General features: G+C 44.9%; 4 protein-coding genes across 6 annotated transcripts in view; 3 read left to right on the top strand and 1 right to left on the bottom strand.

Annotated features, from left to right (window-relative positions):
* Positions 1-1,300: 1,300 nt before the first annotated feature.
* On the bottom strand, positions 1,301-5,212 carry nudt18 (nudix (nucleoside diphosphate linked moiety X)-type motif 18). The gene is given in 10 exon segments (XM_053421672.1): positions 1,301-1,904; positions 1,906-1,944; positions 1,946-2,044; positions 2,046-2,149; positions 2,459-2,586; positions 2,675-2,798; positions 3,281-3,383; positions 3,459-3,569; positions 3,674-3,855; positions 5,117-5,212. Coding segments are annotated over 10 exon segments (1,068 nt in total). The 5' UTR covers positions 5,154-5,212; the 3' UTR covers positions 1,301-1,763.
* A 76-nt stretch (positions 5,213-5,288) lies between these two features.
* On the top strand, positions 5,289-6,975 carry sdhaf1 (succinate dehydrogenase complex assembly factor 1). 2 transcript variants are annotated; one of them, XM_053421673.1, is made up of 2 exons: positions 5,289-5,720; positions 6,426-6,975. In XM_053421673.1, exon 2 carries the CDS (start codon positions 6,576-6,578, stop codon positions 6,822-6,824), a length of 249 nt encoding a protein of 82 aa, XP_053277648.1. In that variant the 5' UTR covers positions 5,289-5,720; positions 6,426-6,575; the 3' UTR covers positions 6,825-6,975. The 2 variants fall into 2 exon arrangements, with proteins under 2 accessions (XP_053277648.1, XP_053277649.1); XM_053421674.1 differs by having other exon boundaries at positions 6,486-6,975.
* A 2,850-nt stretch (positions 6,976-9,825) lies between these two features.
* ercc6l (excision repair cross-complementation group 6-like) lies at positions 9,826-15,323 on the top strand. Its single transcript, XM_053420849.1, has 3 exons — positions 9,826-9,991; positions 10,950-10,994; positions 11,172-15,323. Exons 1-3 carry the CDS (start codon positions 9,936-9,938, stop codon positions 14,890-14,892), a joined length of 3,822 nt encoding a protein of 1,273 aa, XP_053276824.1. The 5' UTR covers positions 9,826-9,935; the 3' UTR covers positions 14,893-15,323.
* Positions 15,324-15,978: 655 nt separating this feature from the next.
* adam9 (ADAM metallopeptidase domain 9) overlaps positions 15,979-17,500 on the top strand; it is a 17,965-nt gene continuing 16,443 nt past the window's right edge. For both annotated transcript variants that reach the window (XR_008338322.1, XM_053420962.1), the window contains exon 1: positions 15,979-16,460. Coding sequence is in view for 1 of the 2 variants with exons in the window: in XM_053420962.1 (XP_053276937.1) it covers positions 16,397-16,460 (64 nt within the window). In the remaining variant the exon portion in view is untranslated. The remainder of the gene's footprint in view (positions 16,461-17,500) is intronic.

Genomic DNA, 17,500 nt, shown 5'->3' on the forward strand with positions numbered 1-17,500 from the left:
TGAGTGTGTGAGGTCAGGAGGCTTATCAGCAGCTAAAAGAACAAATGAATAATCCAGAAAACTCGACAGGAAGGTGATGAAGACACAGTGAGGACAGCTGACAGTGAGCGTTAGGTTACACACACACACATCCGTTTACTCACAGTGTGTGTTGTGTCTCTCTCTCTCTCTCACACACACACACACACACACACACACACACACACACTCAGTGATGTTTGATTTGATGGTGAAATTAAGAAGTCGAGGAAACGCTGATGTGACAGTGACAACCTGCAGCTGTCAGCAAGACACCAGATTCTGCTGCTGACTCAAAGTCCACAAGCTGCACATTAAACACTGAATATTACATTACTGCAGCACACACACACACACACACACACACACACACACACACACACAGTGTGTCACCTTCAGATGGCCAGTTGAGATTAATCCCAGAGGATCAGAAGCTGCGTCGCTGATATTTGACCATTTATGACTTCAACACGTTTACGTTCAATATAAAAAGCTCCAGAGGTCACATGACACTGACCTGTTCACATGGGAAGCCGACAGGAAACGAGACCACGTCTGTGGATGTTTCACAAACTATAACTGAATATATAAACATATTAATGTGTATATATATACATAAACACATATGTATTTACATATGTATGAGAACAAGTGATCAGCAGCTATATAAAGATCGAGGACATGTCTCCATTTCCTCCATTTGTTAAAAAAGAAAAGCTGAAATCCCTTGAATCTGTCTCATCTACTAACGTGGGTGTGTGTCTGTCTGTCTGTGTGTGTGTGTGTGTGTGTGTGTGTGTGTGTTCCAGGCTGAGGGGCGAGTGGCTCGTGCGTCTCGACAGCAGAAACAAAACACCTGCAGGCTCCTGAACGACAGCTACGTGAGGAAGGTGAAGACGGAGCAGACATGAGTCAACAGTCTGATGATCGTCTTCGTCCTCCAGTTTAAAGACGAATAAAGTTTCTTTTTTGGAAAATAAGTTCTTTGATTCGTTTTTAAACTTCAGAAATATCATTAGATTATTACTGTGGACACATTAAGGTAATATGGACGGGACACAATCAAGCTAGCAGCATTAACGTGACTTCTCACTCGGTTTTGTTAAGTGATTTTATTTCAATGGAAACATTCGTACAAAATTTATTTTGAAGCTTAAATAAATGTGTCCCAGACGTGTGTAGATATTAAGTTAACACGTGTTTTCCATCGTGGGATTTAGATTCATACGACTTGAAACTTGGGTCCCAGCTGTATGACATCATCCTGTTACCCCCTCCACCCCCCCCCCCATGACAATCATCTCAACTTCTCATGTTTTACATTATCGTTCATAACTTTATATTTATAATTAATTCAAACTTCTTTATTTTATGCTCGTTAACACTTAAAGGTTTCAGTTTGTAGACTGCAGTGACATCTAGTGGTGAAGTGTCATGTTGTAGCTGAACTGGAATATAAAGTGTTTGAATATAAAGTATTTAAATATAAAGTATTTAAATAATGAAGGGCTCGTTCTAGGGAGAAAAACAACAATTCATATAATTTTATAGGATGATTTTATCTTCTGTTTCTAACAATAGAACCTTTAACCTGTACCTTTCATTTCTTTAGCAATTCAACTACTCAATAAATAAATTTCTTTCAGAATAAAAGTTTTCTGAAAGCAACTGTAAGAGCTCTTTCACAATAGAGTCTTGTTCATCAGCGGGGCGAGGGCAGACTTGACCCTGCCGCCCCCCTGTGGTCAGTACAGGCTGTGCAGCGGTAGGATGGAGGTGTTCTTGGTCTTTTCAGCAGTTTCTCGTCTCAGCGTTGGTTTCCTGACTTCCATCCACACGTATCGAGGGTTTTCTACAGGTGGAGGTTTCCTGGCCGGCAACGAACGCCACCTGCTCTCCGTCCTCGTTGCGTTGGACGCGGTCGGTGCACCAGTGCCACCAGCGTGTTGAGGCAAAGGCCGTCCGTCTTCCCATGCTGCCGGCCGTTGTGCTGCAGGCTGAAGACGCCCAGCGTGTTGACGTCGTGGGTCATGGTACGCAGACGGCATGGCCTCCTGCACCACCGTGTTGGCCGCCCAGCTCACGGCGTGGGTCTTCACCGCCGCTGCCGTCGGGAGGTGGAGCCCTGGGGCTGTGGGACAGACAGGTGGGGGGGGAGGGGAATTTAAATGTTGGTCAAATACTAAAAAACAAATTAAAACTCTCCTGAACAACTGAAAGGACGTCAGAGCCGAGCAGGTTTAAAATCTATCATAGCATTAATATGGATCATTTACATTAGAGACATCCATCACATTTAATATGATCCGAGTGTAATTATCAAATGTTTGGTTCCACATGGAGAAATGACATCATAGAATCTCATTAGAGTTTAAATATATTTAGCATCAACATGTGAAAAGGTTCCTTTTCCTCAGAGAGAGTCGGAGCAGCTTGGTACCTCTGACGAGCAGGATCCAGATCTGATCCAGATCCGAGCTGGTGAAGACCAGGACCAGTCTCTGCAGCACGTGACGGCAGCTCAGGTCCACCGGTAACGTGACCGGATGCCAGGGATCCTGATGGTACCTGAAAGCAGCACAGCAGCCCGGGTCAGCCGGTTTCCACCACGCAGACTAAACGCAGAACAAAGATGGCAGCTTGACCGTGGTCGTACTTGAGTCCACAGTCGATGAGACGGAGGATGTCTCGTCCTCTCAGAGGGAGGACGGACTGTCTGTCCCACCAGGACGCCTGAAGAGACTCCTGATCTGCTGCTGACAGACTCTTGATGTTTCCACCTGACACACGGAGATAAGGTGAGATTTAGTTCAACTGCTGTTTCTATTTACATCCAATGATCACTTTCATTTTCTCTGAGATGAACTGATGTTGATATAAACAGTTAAAAAATGAAAAGTGTCGTATTAAAACGTTTTGTTTTCTTCAAACCAACCGAACAAACTGATGTTTAGCTGCGTTTCATCCAAATCCTACATTTTTAACTGAATCTTCAGAATATCAGACAAATTAATGTGAATTTTCTGCTGTTCTGTGAACGTGAGGAACCGGTTCAGGTCGGTGCAGTAGGTGGCGCTGTTTCTCCAGTGAGGTGCTGTTACACCACTGCAGAAGAAGAAGCTCTGAACGCTGTCTCCTCATTGGTCCAGATGTGATGATGTTTTCAATGACTCACTGAATCTAAACTTTATCTTTTAACCATCGTTCCATTGTGTCGAGTGTGTGTCTGTGTGTGTCTGTGTGTGAACATGTGACCTATGACCTGTGACTCTGGCGAGGAAGATGAAGCGGATCCACTGAGGTCCCTGCTCCTGGATCAGCAGCAATGTGATTGGCTCACAATCAAACCCCGCCTCCTCCTTCACCTGCAGACAAACAGCCTTAACACAAGTGTGTCTGTGTGTGTGTGTGTGTGTGTGTGTTTGTGTGTGTTGTCTCACCTCCCTCCTCAGTGCCTCCCCCAGACTCTCCCCCACCTCCACCCTCCCTGCAGGAAGGTACCACAGTTTGTAACAGTCCTGCTTCGCCTCCTGCACCATCAGCACCTCCTCCTAACGGACACACACACACACACACACACACACACACACACACACACACACACACAGTGAACCTGGAGTGTGAGGACAGATGTGTTGGGGGGGGCGTCCCTCACCTTGTCGTTGAAGATGACCCCGCAGACGATGTAGGTCACGTTCTTCCTCAGAGTCGCAGGTTTGCTCTGGTCCAGACCAACGTCACAGCCGCTGACCTCTGACCCCTGACCAGCCAGCAGCTGCTCCACCTGCTCCTCCACCTGCCGACGCCCCTCCTCCGCCACCTCCATCACCTCCATCTCTACACACACAAGGAGTCAACCAGGGTCAGAACTAGAACTAAACCAGGGATAGGACCAGGACCTGAGTCACTACAAGAACCAGGACCTAAACCAGGGATAGGACCAGGACCTGAGTCACTACAAGAACCAGGATCTGAACCAGGGATAGGACCAGGACCTGAGTCACTACAAGAACCAGGACCTAAACCAGGGATAGGACCAGGACCTGAGTCACTACAAGAACCAGGATCTAAACCAGGGATAGCACCAGGACCTGAGTCACTACAAGAACCAGGATCTGAACCAGGGATAGGACCAGGACCTGAGTCACTACAAGAACCAGGACCTGAACCAGGGATAGGACCAGGACCTGAGTCACTACAAGAACAAGGATCTAAACCAGGGATAGGACCAGGACCTGAGTCACTACAAGAACCAGGATCTAAACCAGGGATAGGACCAGGACCTGAGTCACTACAAGAACCAGGATCTAAACCAGGGATAGGACCAGGACCTGAGTCACTACAAGAACCAGGATCTGAACCAGGGATAGGACCAGGACCTGAGTCACTACAAGAACCAGGACCTGAACCAGGGATAGGACCAGGACCTGAGTCACTACAAGAACAAGGATCTAAACCAGGGATAGGACCAGGACCTGAGTCACTACAAGAACCAGGATCTAAACCAGGGATAGGACCAGGACCTGAGTCACTACAAGAACAAGGATCTAAACCAGGGATAGGACCAGGACCTGAGTTGCTACAAGAACCAGGATCTAAACCAGGGATAGGACCAGGACCTGAGTTGCTACAAGAACCAGGATCTAAACCAGGGATAGGACCAGGACCTGAGTCACTACAAGAACCAGGATCTAAACCAGGGATAGGACCAGGACCTGAGTCACTACAAGAACCAGGACCTGAACCAGGGATAGGACCAGGACCTGAGTCACTACAAGAACCAGGACCTGAACCAGGGATAGGACCAGGACAGGAACCTGAACCAGGGTCAGAGCCAGGCCCAGGACCCGAGTCCGAACTAGGACCAGAACTAGGACCTGAATCCTAGTTCACTCCAGTACTAGGACGTGTTGTAAGTACCCTATTTTATTTTGTAAAGGCAGCGTGTCACTTCCGGTCAAAGCGGATCACAAGGTAATGATCTGAAGTGAGTGACGTCAGGCAGAAATGAAAAAAATCCGCTTTCCAAAAACGTCTCAACATGAAACGACTTAAATCAAACACGTGATGAAAACATGACGTAGACAACAAGACGAACCTTCGTGACGTTGACAACAAAGTTGGTTTCCGCTCATCAGCTGATTCTACTGCTGCTGCTTCCGGTGTCCCATCCTTCACCCTCATCTGCACAGGAAGTGGACTCATACTTCCGCTGCATGACTTTCAAAACAATATATTTATAAATATACAGTATATGATTTGTATGAAGTAATACAGTAAATGTTCTGGTTAATGTCCCTTCCAGCACAACTATCCCTTGTACTTGAGGATTTACATTTATCTGTACTTTGACTTTACTGCAGTTGTGGATCTAAGTTTTTCTTCCACCGGATTCTGGAGCAGCTTGACGTTTGCTCTCGGCCTCGTCTACTTGGGTTTTATTGTGAAACGTCGAGTCGGAAGTCACGTGTTTTGTAGTCCTGTAGCTCGGTGGTGTTGTAACGTGAAGTAAGGTCACACCGGATGCTAACCGGAGCTAACAGCAGCTAACAACAGCTAACAGCAGCTAACCGGAGCTAACAGCAGCTAGCCCGAGCTAACACACTTTCTGTCTCCGGTGATTTTTAATGATGATCAACGATCAGATGAAACATTAAAAAAAAACGTCAGGCCGTGAAACGTCGGTGCTTCCGGTCAAACAGGTGAGTGACGCTGAACCGAACATCTCTGATGAACTTTATCAAACATGATCTGTGACTTTTCTGATTGTAAACAGAAAACTCCTCCATCTTCTGTAGCTTCACCTCTTTACTGATCAGCTGCAGGAGACTTCTACTGACACATTGAAATATACATATATATATAAACATACGACACTAGAAAGAATAAGAGCCCAGTCCTTTATTACTGATATCGTTTATTCTGTTTATCTGGTGTGATGATAAATGTGGTGGGAAATAATGAGGCAGAATAAAACATGCAAAAGTTAAACAATTAATGTCAAGTATCTAAAGGACTGTGATTGAATAGAATATTCCACCACGCTTTATTTTGTCTGTTCAAAGTTAATACAGATGTAATTGTATAATAAATATAGATATATTTCCATAAAGAAACGTGACAAAGACAGGTGAATGTATTTTTCTTGGAAATTAAATGTACATTTATTTTTAATTATTGTTACTGTTATTAGATTAATTTAATCATGAGTCAAATGATTGTTTCAGTTCCTCTCATTAGTGTTAAATCATTGATTAATCAGACAATTATTTAATCAATGAATCAATCCATCGTTCAGCAGAACATCAGAAACCAGTGAGAAATGTTTTTTTATGATGTTATTTGACAAACTGAATGTGACATCAAACTTCTCACCTCTAATTTTCTTTAATGATTTTTTTCTCCAGTGTTTCCTAAAGTCGTCAACCTGACTCACTTCCTGTCTGTCATCTCTAACCTGACCCCAGGTGGTGCTCAGGGATCCCTTCAGTCAGACTAGTGGCCATTAGAGGAACTGCTGGTGTTCCTCTCAACCCCAGGTCAGCTGATTCCTGAGGATGGCACGTCACAGTAAACTGCAGAAGCAGATCCTGGCTCTGTACCGTCACTTCCTGCGGGCCGGGCAGGACAAACCGGGCTTCATCCCCCGGATCCAAGACGAGTTCAGGGTGAACGCTCGCATCAAGAAGACGGATGTGATGCACATCGAGTATCTGTACCGGCGAGGACAGAGGCAGCTGGAGCAGCTGAAGGACGTCAACACCAAACAGCTAGGCTCCTTCTCCAAACCCCACGACCAGAGCTGACCTCCGACCTGCAGCCACGTCATGTGACCTCAAACACCAACGGATACCTCACAAACACGCTGCGTTCAAGTACAGCAGGAACTGGAGAGCTCAGTGTGAAGAACAGGCGATGTGATAAATGTAGAACTTGGAGACTTCAAGTGACTATGGGTGTGTGTGTGTTGGGGGGGGGGGGGGGGGGGGGGTTGAAGTAAGGAAATGTTAAAATAATAAAAGCAAGTTAAATTAATCGTCATTTACTTAAGTGTTGTACTTATCTCCGGTACATGAATTTAAACAGTGAGTATCTTTACCTCAACCAATGAGGCTCTGTTCATCCCTACCTGCCTGTTTATGAGTGTGTGATTTGAACTGGATCAAGTGAGTTTATTGGGCGACTGTATGAGATTTATATTCTACTACATTTCAAGGAAATCTAATGTTTCTTACGGCAGATTTAGTTACTTTACAGTGACATTTTTTTACATATTTAAACATGAAGAGTTCAAATACTATCTCGGCTTTTTTCATGAATAAAGTTACAAAATAAATACAAAGTCCCCACAAAACAAAAAATACAAAACTTAAATAATAAAAAAAATTATTCTCAATTTATTCAATATTTCCTTATTTCAAACATAAAACACATTCAACTGTTCAAGTTAGTTTTTTCTTCTTAATTATTTTTTCCCGTAAATCTAATGGAACTTTAGTTTAAAAATTATGTTTATGGTTTTCTTTAGACAAAACCTGAAATATTACACAATAAACTGTTCCTGAGTTTTTACAAACCGAATAATCTGTGAATCTCAAAATAATCAATCAAAGCACTATTATTACCAAAGGAATAATTAGTCCTCCACAAAACAATCCACCAGTTATTATAATGTAAAGCTATGATATGAAACATTAAGTACTTGTATCTGAATTCTTCAACCCAAGTTTAAACCTTTTTAAATAATACAAATCAAGTTGAACGTATGGATGTTGTGGTTGTTCCTGCTGTGACCGCTGGGGGCGGCAGCAACAGCAGAGTCTCATAGCAGAAGAGAAGAAGAAGAGACGTAAACAGGAAGTGAGAGTTTTCATCGTGTTTCTTGTGATTTGTGTGAAACTCGCAGGTTTTAGCTTCAGCTCTCAGATCAACGTGAACTCGTCACGTGGTTTGTTTTCGGCTTTTTCCGCTGGTTCCTGGTTTTATTCGTTGATTCACGTGTTTTTCAGTCATGTCCGGTTCAGAGATGACGAACGCTCAGTTACTTCAGCAGGTAAGAAAAGAAAATGACGTCAAAGTTGTGATTTAACATCTTTTCACTCTGTTATTAAACATGTAACAACGTCACACAGCTGCAGACACCTGTCAGTCCACTCATCATCGATTATCAGCAGGAAATTAATCTGCATCTCTTCTGAAAACATTGATTCCGTAAAAACTAGAGACATTTTTTAAATGAAGGCTCGAACAAGAAGCTGTCGACTGAAATGAACAGAATGAAGCAGAAAACCCGGAACAGGCTTAAACCCTCGTCCTGGTTGTTCCTGTGGAAAACCAGGAGATGTCTTCTTCATGTGCAGACACACAGACTGGTATCCGGTCACAGTTTGACTGTGTGCAGAGACCTGCTGTGCAACACGTTCATTTACGTCTTTGATGGAACGAACGACACCAAAGCAATTTCCTGTATGTGCAAACATACTTGGCAAATAAAAGAATTCTGATTCTGAATCAAACCTCTCTCCTGCAGGTGGCGCTGCTGCGCTGGCTGACCTCTGACACCCCGGAGGACCGGAGGATTCTGGCCGCGGTGACGGGCGTGCAGGTCGGAAGAGAGCTGCTGAACCGGATCACCGGTCAGGACCAAGTGGACACGTGCAAGGTGCTGATGTGTTTCATCACAGTAACAACTGCACATTGTGGTCTGCACTTTGTGGTGCTCATTCTGTGTGTGTGTGTGTGTGTGTGTGTGTCTCCCCTCAGAGAGAGTGTATCCTCAGCATCTCGGAGTTTGTCCGTCAGAACCCTGGAGCTTCACAGGACGTGATCAACGCTGAGGTGGAGAAGAGAGTTCTGCTTTTTGCAGCTCAGGTCAAAGCAGTGGAGGCGAAACCCTTATTCTGAAAAACCTTAACAGTGTGTCCACATCTTATATCTGTTTATCTGAACCGGTATTAACTCTACATTTTAAAACGCGTTCTTTTACATTTTCCTATGTATTCATGTAAGTTTTAATTTATGTCCTGTCATTAACCAATAAACTGAGAATGAAACGTCTGCATCAGCACTTTCCTCCTCAAGAAGAGACTGAGGCTGATTTCAGTAAGAGTCCATAAGTCTTGGATTTACCGTCATGTGAAAACAAAACTCTTTTCTCTCTGTACCTTAAAGATGACTTTTCACAATAAAAGCCTCTGTGAAGTTGATTATTACTGGAAGTGTGTCAACATGTTTTAATCTGTCAAGTCGAGGACGAAGCTGCTTCTTGTCTCAGTTGATCTTTTTCTCCAACCTGGTGATTTTTTTTTTTTATCATTGTTTGGTGTTTTATTGGCTCCTTCTACAACTGAAAAACCATAATGTGTATACATTTTAACTACTCAAAAAAAAAGGACAGAGAACAATTCACTTCCAAGTAATAATAGGTTTTAGATGTTTTTCAAGGCGAGAGGAAATGTTGCCACCAATTATTTAAAATCAGGCCTGATGCTGCATTTAAATCATGTTGATATATTTACTGTTGCTGCTTGATTCATTATTTCAGTGGAATGACATGTTTTTTTTATTTCTAATCTGTTTCTAAACTTTATTATTCTTGGTTTTTCACTAAATCTCAAAACCTTGAGAATAAAAAAACGAACATTTGGGAAAATTCCCTGAACAACGTGACATTAAACGCACCAGTTCCTGGTTCCCCGACCGACGCTTCTTATTGGCTGTTCCTCGCGGCTGTCCCGCCTATTACCCTCATCTCTAGCTCCTAATGGACAACGTCATCATGGCGTCACTTCAGCGTCCTCTGTGATAGGCTGTTAAGATTGGCGGGTGGAAGAGCAGCGGGTTCGAACACAACAACTCAAACGTCTCCACCGGTTCCAGCGTCAGTTTGTATCCGCTGAACGAGTCACATCTTCGGGATGGAAGTGTGTCCGCAGGACGGCGGAGTCACGGAGGTTTCAGAGAAACTGGAGAAGTGAGTAACGTTCATGTTCATGTGATTAACAGCTGCGTGTTAGCTTCAGTGCTAACGTCCCACCGGTTAACACTGCGTAGCGGCTAGCCACATTCCTGCTAACGAGACAGAGCGGAAGAGGAAATCTACTAAATCTGCTTTTAACAGTGTTTACTAAACTTTACACTTTACTGACGACAAAGACAATCTGTTCTCTCTCTCTCACACACACACACACACACACACACACACACACACACACAGTGTCACACGCACACACGCACACACCCACAGTGTTACACACACACACACCTTTACTTCTTCATCTGCTTCTGTCACACTCTACATTTCTCTTATTTCCTGTTACTGAGCCTGAAACTTTCAAACTTAATAAGCAAATATGAACCTAAACATATTTAATTAAACAGGAGTTTAAAACCAGTAAGAACCAACAGATCTGACATGAGAGACTTAAACCAGTGGATTGGTCTCAAAAGATGAATCAATATTCAGATTGATTAAAAAACTATGAGGAAGCTAACAATACATGAGTTCTATACAATAATTAAATCAAATGAACAAAGGAAGTTGAATGAGAGAATCATAGTGACACTGAGCTGAATATAGATTGTACAAAGGTAATCACAATAATAAACTGATGTAAAGTACATTATTGCTGGTGGGTTTATACAACAGTGAAGATCTTTATAATATGTCCTCAGACACAAATGATAAATTTAGTGATGAGCAGAGTTAGAGAGAGAACGGCCTAACCCTGACAGGTTGTTATAATACATATTAATAATAATAATAAAGTTTCTTTGTCACTCCATGAAGTGAATAGTCATTGAAACTCGTAAGTATTTAAAAAAACAATGTTACAAATGATAATGAATCTGTTTCCTTTGGATGCTGCAGCTCAGACTGAAACATGTGTTGACAGTAAACAGTGTTTCTGACCCTGTCTCTGTGTCCACAGGTCTTTGTCCATGGAGACAGAGGACAAGATGGAGGCTTATCACAGGTATTTAAACACTGTTTGTCAATAGTTGCGTCTACAAGACAGATCAGATGAAGGCTTACTCACACATGATGTGTTGTATATGATTTATCATATGTTATACCAGCAGGTGTCAGTCATGAGTTCTCTTGATACACAGTCCCAGACAGCTGTTCAGCCTTGATGGTGTTTTTCTTCCAGATTCATTCAGGATGGGAAAGATGTGGCCAGAGACGGGAACCTGCACAAAGCGCTGGAGTTCTTCAAACTCGCTCTCAAGCTTCACCAGAGTGAAAAGCTTGAGCGGAGAATAAAGAAAATTGAAGAACTTCTTTCTGAGAACGACTCGGAGGAAGAAGAGGAAGAGTTTGTTAATGTCAACAACAGCGGTTTGATGCTTTTTAAAGATTTACACGACAAGCTTTACGACTACCAGCGGAGCGGCCTGGCCTTCTTGTACAGTCTCTACAGAGATGGTCGCAAAGGTGGGATCCTGGCAGACGACATGGGACTCGGTAAAACCATCCAGGTGATATCCTTCCTTTCTGGAATGTATGATAGCGAGCTGGCCAAACACACTCTGCTGGTCATGCCAACTTCGCTCATCACAAACTGGACCAAGGAGTTTGCTAAATGGACTCCCGGCATGAGGGTGAAGGATTTTCATGGTACCAGCAAAGGAGAGCGGACCAGGAACCTGGAGAAGGTTCAGAGGAGAGGCGGCGTCATCATCACCACGTACACGATGCTCATGAACAACTGGCAGCAGCTGTCGTCTTACCACGGACAAGAGTTCACATGGGACTACATGATCCTGGATGAGGCACACAAGATCAAAACATCGACCACCAAAACAGCCAAAAGTGCCTCAGCCGTTCCGTCAAAGAACCGGGTTCTTCTCACAGGAACTCCTGTTCAGAATAACTTGAGAGAACTGTGGGCGCTGTTTGACTTTGCTTGTCATGGAACTCTCCTCGGCACATCTAAAACATTCAAATCAGAATATGAAAACCCCATCACCCGTGCCAGAGAGAAGGACGCCACTCCAGGAGAAATGGCTCTTGGCTCCCGGATGTCAGAGAACCTCATGAACATAATTCAACCCTACTTCCTCCGCAGGACCAAGTCAGAGGTGCAGAAAGACAAAATGAAACGTACACAACCTAAAGAGGAACACTCCGACAACAAGGACCAGAGCCAAGTCCCAATTCCTCCCAAAGACTCCGGAGCTGTCATGCCTACGCTGACGAGGAAGAATGACCTGATTGTCTGGACCTACCTGAGCCCTGTGCAGGAGGACATCTACCAGCAGTTCATTTCACTGGACAGCATCAAGGAGCTGCTCTTAACCACCAGGTCGCCTCTCGCTGAATTGACCATTTTGAAAAAGTTGTGCGACCACCCAAGACTTCTCTCTGCTGGAGCCATCGCCAAACTGGGCTTGGAGGAGAGCGCGGCTGAGACCCAGCAGAGCGAGGACACGCTGGATCACGGCATCGCTAATGTTCCTGACAGCACGTTAATATCAGAGTCTGGGAAAATGGTTTTTCTGTTTGTGCTTCTGGAACAGCTCAGACAAGAGGGACACCGCACACTTGTCTTTGCTCATTACAGGAAGGTGCTGGACATCATGGAACGCATCCTGGGAAACCGAGGCTTCAAAGTGTTGAGACTGGACGGCACCATCACCCAGTTAGCAGAGAGAGAGAGACGCATCTGTCTGTTCCAAACAGACGAAAGCTACTCCGTCTTCCTCCTCACCACCATGGTGGGTGGAGTGGGCATCACCCTGACAGGAGCAGACAGAGTGGTGATCTACGACCCCAGCTGGAACCCAGCCACAGACGCCCAGGCTGTAGACCGAGCGTACCGCATCGGCCAGACCAAGAACATCGTGGTCTACAGGCTGATCACCTGCGGCACGGTGGAGGAGAAGATCTACCGACGGCAGGTTTTCAAAGACTCCCTCATCAGACAGAACACCGGAGACAAGAAGAACCCGTTTCGATACTTCAGCAAACAGGAGCTGAAGGAGCTCTTCAGCCTGGAAGAACCTCGGTCCTCGTCCACACAGCTGCAGCTTCAGGCGCTGCACTCCAGGCACCGGCGGACCGACCCCGAACTGGACCGGCACATCGCCCGCCTGCATGCCATGGAGATATTTGGGATCTCGGACCATGACCTCATGTTTTCCCTTGAACTCCAACATGATGAGGCGCTGGAGGACCAGCAAGAGCACCACTACATCGAAGGGCGGGTCCAGAAGGCGCAGGAGCTGATGAAGGCCGAGTCCGAGCTGCACATGCAGCTGACGGAGAGCATGGCGTCGAGCACCGAACCGGCCTGGCTCCGGCCCCCGGGGGACTTCAGCAGCAGAGAGCGCTCCAATGAGAAACTGCCAAGAAATCCACGACCAGTTCCTTCATATCCACTACATGATGCCAGTTTAAACAGCTCGCTGGTTGTGGTGGAGTCTGACCAATCAGGTTCTAGTAAGGAAGATGAGGAAAGGATTGTGAGTAACCGAGTTATCGATCTAACTGCAGATGTAAGTCTGACAGAAGAAGAATCTGTCGTAGACGAACATGACGAGCAGAACCTGGACTCCCCCAAACAGCCGACCACCAACCAGGACCCGGCAGGAGAGGACCCGGTCCCTCAGGAGGGGGCGGACGGGTCTCTGTTGATGATGGAGTCGGATGATGCTGCAGATGCTTCAGTGCAAGAAGCTATGGACCAATCAGAGAGGTCTTCAGCTGCAGAGCGCAGCCCTCAGTATGTCACAGCAGTGGATGAAGATCAACAGCTCAATGGAAGTTCACATTCAGAACACGCCTCTGAGATGCAGTTGAGTCACCGTCGCATCTCATCTCTCCAGAGCAACAGACTGTCTGAGCTGCAGGCTTCAGATTCAAGCCTCAGAGGCGACTCGTCCAGGGCCAGCGCTGGACTCGAATCATTTGAAGGAAACTTCAATTTACAGCTGGAGGACAGCGACATGTTCTCAGAGGATGAGGTTCAGGATCATCAGGAGACGGAGGAGGAGGCGAAGAAGCTTCTGTCACAGCTGCTGATGGACGGCAGCTTCGATGTCAATAAATCTCTGACTGAGAGGCAACTGCACGAATCCCTGAGACGAAGCCTCAGCAACGGCCATGACACAGAGGAGTCCATGAATGGTTCTGTTGTAGCTACAAGGAAGAAAAGAGCAGCAGTGATTTCTGAAAGTGAAGAAGATGAAGAAGATGATGATGAAGATGCTGATGATGATGAAAGACCACTTGAAAACTCCTTCCAGGTTCTTGGAGCCTCCACTCCTAAATCCGCGCCCGCTGACTTCAGCTCAAGAAGGAGCATCGGAGGAAACACATCTGTGGCCTCCCGCCGGTCGCTCCTCCAGTCCATCATCGAAGACGTGGACAACCAGGACCTGACTGATGAGAAAGAAGAAGATGATGATGATGATGATGATGATGATGATGACAGTTCAGAGAGGAAATCTGATGAGGCAGAAGAGGACGACGTCATTGATTCATCTCATGAGCTTCAGCCGGAGGAGACAACTGGAGAAACTCTGAGCACCGAGGAAGAGGAGGAGTCTGACTCAGCTGACGTCACCAGTAAATCCGAAGGGGAAACGAGCAGCGACCCTGAGGAGTCAGCCAGTGAACCCGAGCTTGCGTCCACTGAGAGAATGGAGCAGTGCACGGTGGACGGCGGTGTCAGGACGAACGGGACGAAGGACGTCGTGGAGTCGGAGAGCTACGACTCGCTGGTCTCCAGAGGGCGGGAGAGCTACAGCCGGGGGAAGCTGGAAAACGCCCTGGGCTTCTTCCTGAGGGCGATCGACATCAGAGAGGGAGATCCTGAGATCCAGCTCATGACCATCAGGTTGTATCAACAGCTGAGTCAGAAACGTTAGAGAAGAGACTTTAGATCCTGAAGTCTGTGGCTGTTCTGACTCCAGTGTCCCTGTGACTCTGAGCTGAATGAAACATGAGCTGCAGCTCGGAGACTTTATTCAACCTGTGGGATTTGATTTAACACATCTACATGATTCTTTGCACCAACTTTAAAACCTTAAAGGTGGCACAATATTTTCTTTAACATTTAGATAAACACAGACAGAAATATAACTTTTCTTTCCGTATAAGTCTGCGGTTAAAGTCCTGTTTCATGTTTTAATGCTTTATAAAACTCTTCTGAAATGGTGTTTTCAGTGCATGTGTTCAGATCCATAAAGTTTCTTGTGGGGAAAAAACAGCATCTTATCAATCATCTATTATACAAATGATTATGTTTTACTTTTTTGCTTGTCAAAAAGAAGAATAAAAAATACTTTGTAACCTGCAATTGTATATTGATTTATAGAAACGTTCCAGTAAAACAGATTTGAAAATAAAAGTTTTGTATTTGTTGATGGTAAAATTAATTTTCCTGAGATTTTCTCAGGATACATCAGGGTTTCAAAACATTTCAAATAATCTGTGATAAGCTGTTAAATTATTGTTTTTATTTTAATATTATAACGTCTTTTATAAATTGTTTTGTGTCTGAAATATCCCGACAGTCTGACTCAGTCAGTGACTATAACAGTGAGTTATACTCAGTCACTTTATACATTAATATATCATTAAGAATGATTTGAATTCAATAAATACATTTAACTGTTTAAATGTTTATTATCAAATTAACAAAATATAAATCAAATTACTTAAAAAACCAGAGTGCTAATTTAAAAAATAAGTTAGTTTAGTAAATGATAACATTAATTGTATTATAATTACTTATAAGTCATTTTGTATAACTTGAGTAATCTTGTCAAGTCACTGTAGTTTAATTAATCAGAACATTTGGACAACGAGCCCTAGAAGCTGAATGGTTGTGAGTCACGTGGGGGTCCTGGTGTTTTCAGGGTTCTATGAACAAGTCAGTAAATAGAACAGATCGAGTTCTTCAGTCATAACTTTCTCTTTCTGGACCTCATGAACATGCTCTTATTTTGAAGTCCCATCGGAAGTACGGAGCGTTTCCGCTGACGTCATTTGATTGAGGCGGAGGAGTTCGTGATCAGGCAGAGGACAGACACACAAACACACACATTGAAACACACACTTCAAAGACACACTCCGCCTCTCACTCGGTCATCAGGTCAAACTAACAGGAAACGTTCGATTCCCGGTTCTCGCTAGCGGTGGTTCACCGGTTCTTCCGCGGGAGCGACGGGAATGTTTCGGCCGAAGAAGAGAAGCTCTGCTGGGTGTTTAGCATGAGAAGACTGGAAGATCACTACTTCTACTACTACTACTACTACTACAAGTACTGCAGTAGTACTGCATACGACCGGAAGAGGCCGGTTGGGGGGGCCGCTGCCGCCCGGTGACATCAGTTCGTCCCGGCAGAGGAAGCAGGAGACGGGGGAGAAGATGAGAGGGAGAGGGGGGCTGCTGGAGGTCTGTCTGCTGCTGCTGCTGCTAGGAGAGAGTACAGGTACTACACAGTACTACACAGTACTACACAGTACTACTACACACTGCTGCTAGGAGAGAGTACAGGTACTACACAGTACTACACAGTACTACTATACACTGCTGCTAGGAGAGAGTACAGGTACTACACAGTACTACACAGTACTACACAGTACTACTATACACTGCTGCTAGGAGAGAGTACAGGTACTACACAGTGCTACACAGTACTACACAGTACTACTACACACTGCTGCTAGGAGAGAGTACAGGTACTACACAGTACTACACAGTACTACACAGTACTACTACACACTGCTGCTAGGAGAGAGTACAGGTACTACACAGTACTACACAGTACTACACAGTACTACTACACACTGCTGCTAGGAGAGAGTACAGGTACTACACAGTGCTACACAGTACTACACAGTACTACTACACACTGCTGCTAGGAGAGAGTACAGGTACTACACAGTACTACTACACACTGCTGCTAGGAGAGAGTACAGGTACTACACAGTACTACACAGTACTACACAGTACTACTACACACTGCTGCTAGGAGAGAGTACAGGTACTACACAGTACTACACAGTACTACACAGTACTACTACACACTGCTGCTAAGAGAGAGTACAGGTACTACACAGTACTACACAGTACTACTACACACTGCTGCTAGGAGAGAGTACAGGTACTACACAGTACTACACAGTACTACTACACACTGCTGCTAGGAGAGAGTACAGGCACTACACAGTACTACACAGTACTACTACACACTGCTGCTTGGAGAGAGTGCAGGTACTACACAGTACTACACAGTACTACTACACACTGCTGCTAGGAAAGATTACAGGTACTACACAGCACTACATTTTACTTCACAGTACTACTACAAACTGCTGCTAGGAGAGAGTACAGGTACTACACAGTACTCCACAGTACTACTGCACACTGCTACTTGTAGAGAGTACAGGTACTTCACAGTACTCCTACACACTGCTACTTGTAGAGAGTACAGGTACACAGTTGACCATTAGAGTCACACTACATCAC

The sequence above is a fragment of the Pleuronectes platessa genome, chromosome 4 (assembly GCF_947347685.1).
Source record: "Pleuronectes platessa chromosome 4, fPlePla1.1, whole genome shotgun sequence".
Classification (NCBI taxonomy): domain Eukaryota; kingdom Metazoa; phylum Chordata; class Actinopteri; order Pleuronectiformes; family Pleuronectidae; genus Pleuronectes; species Pleuronectes platessa.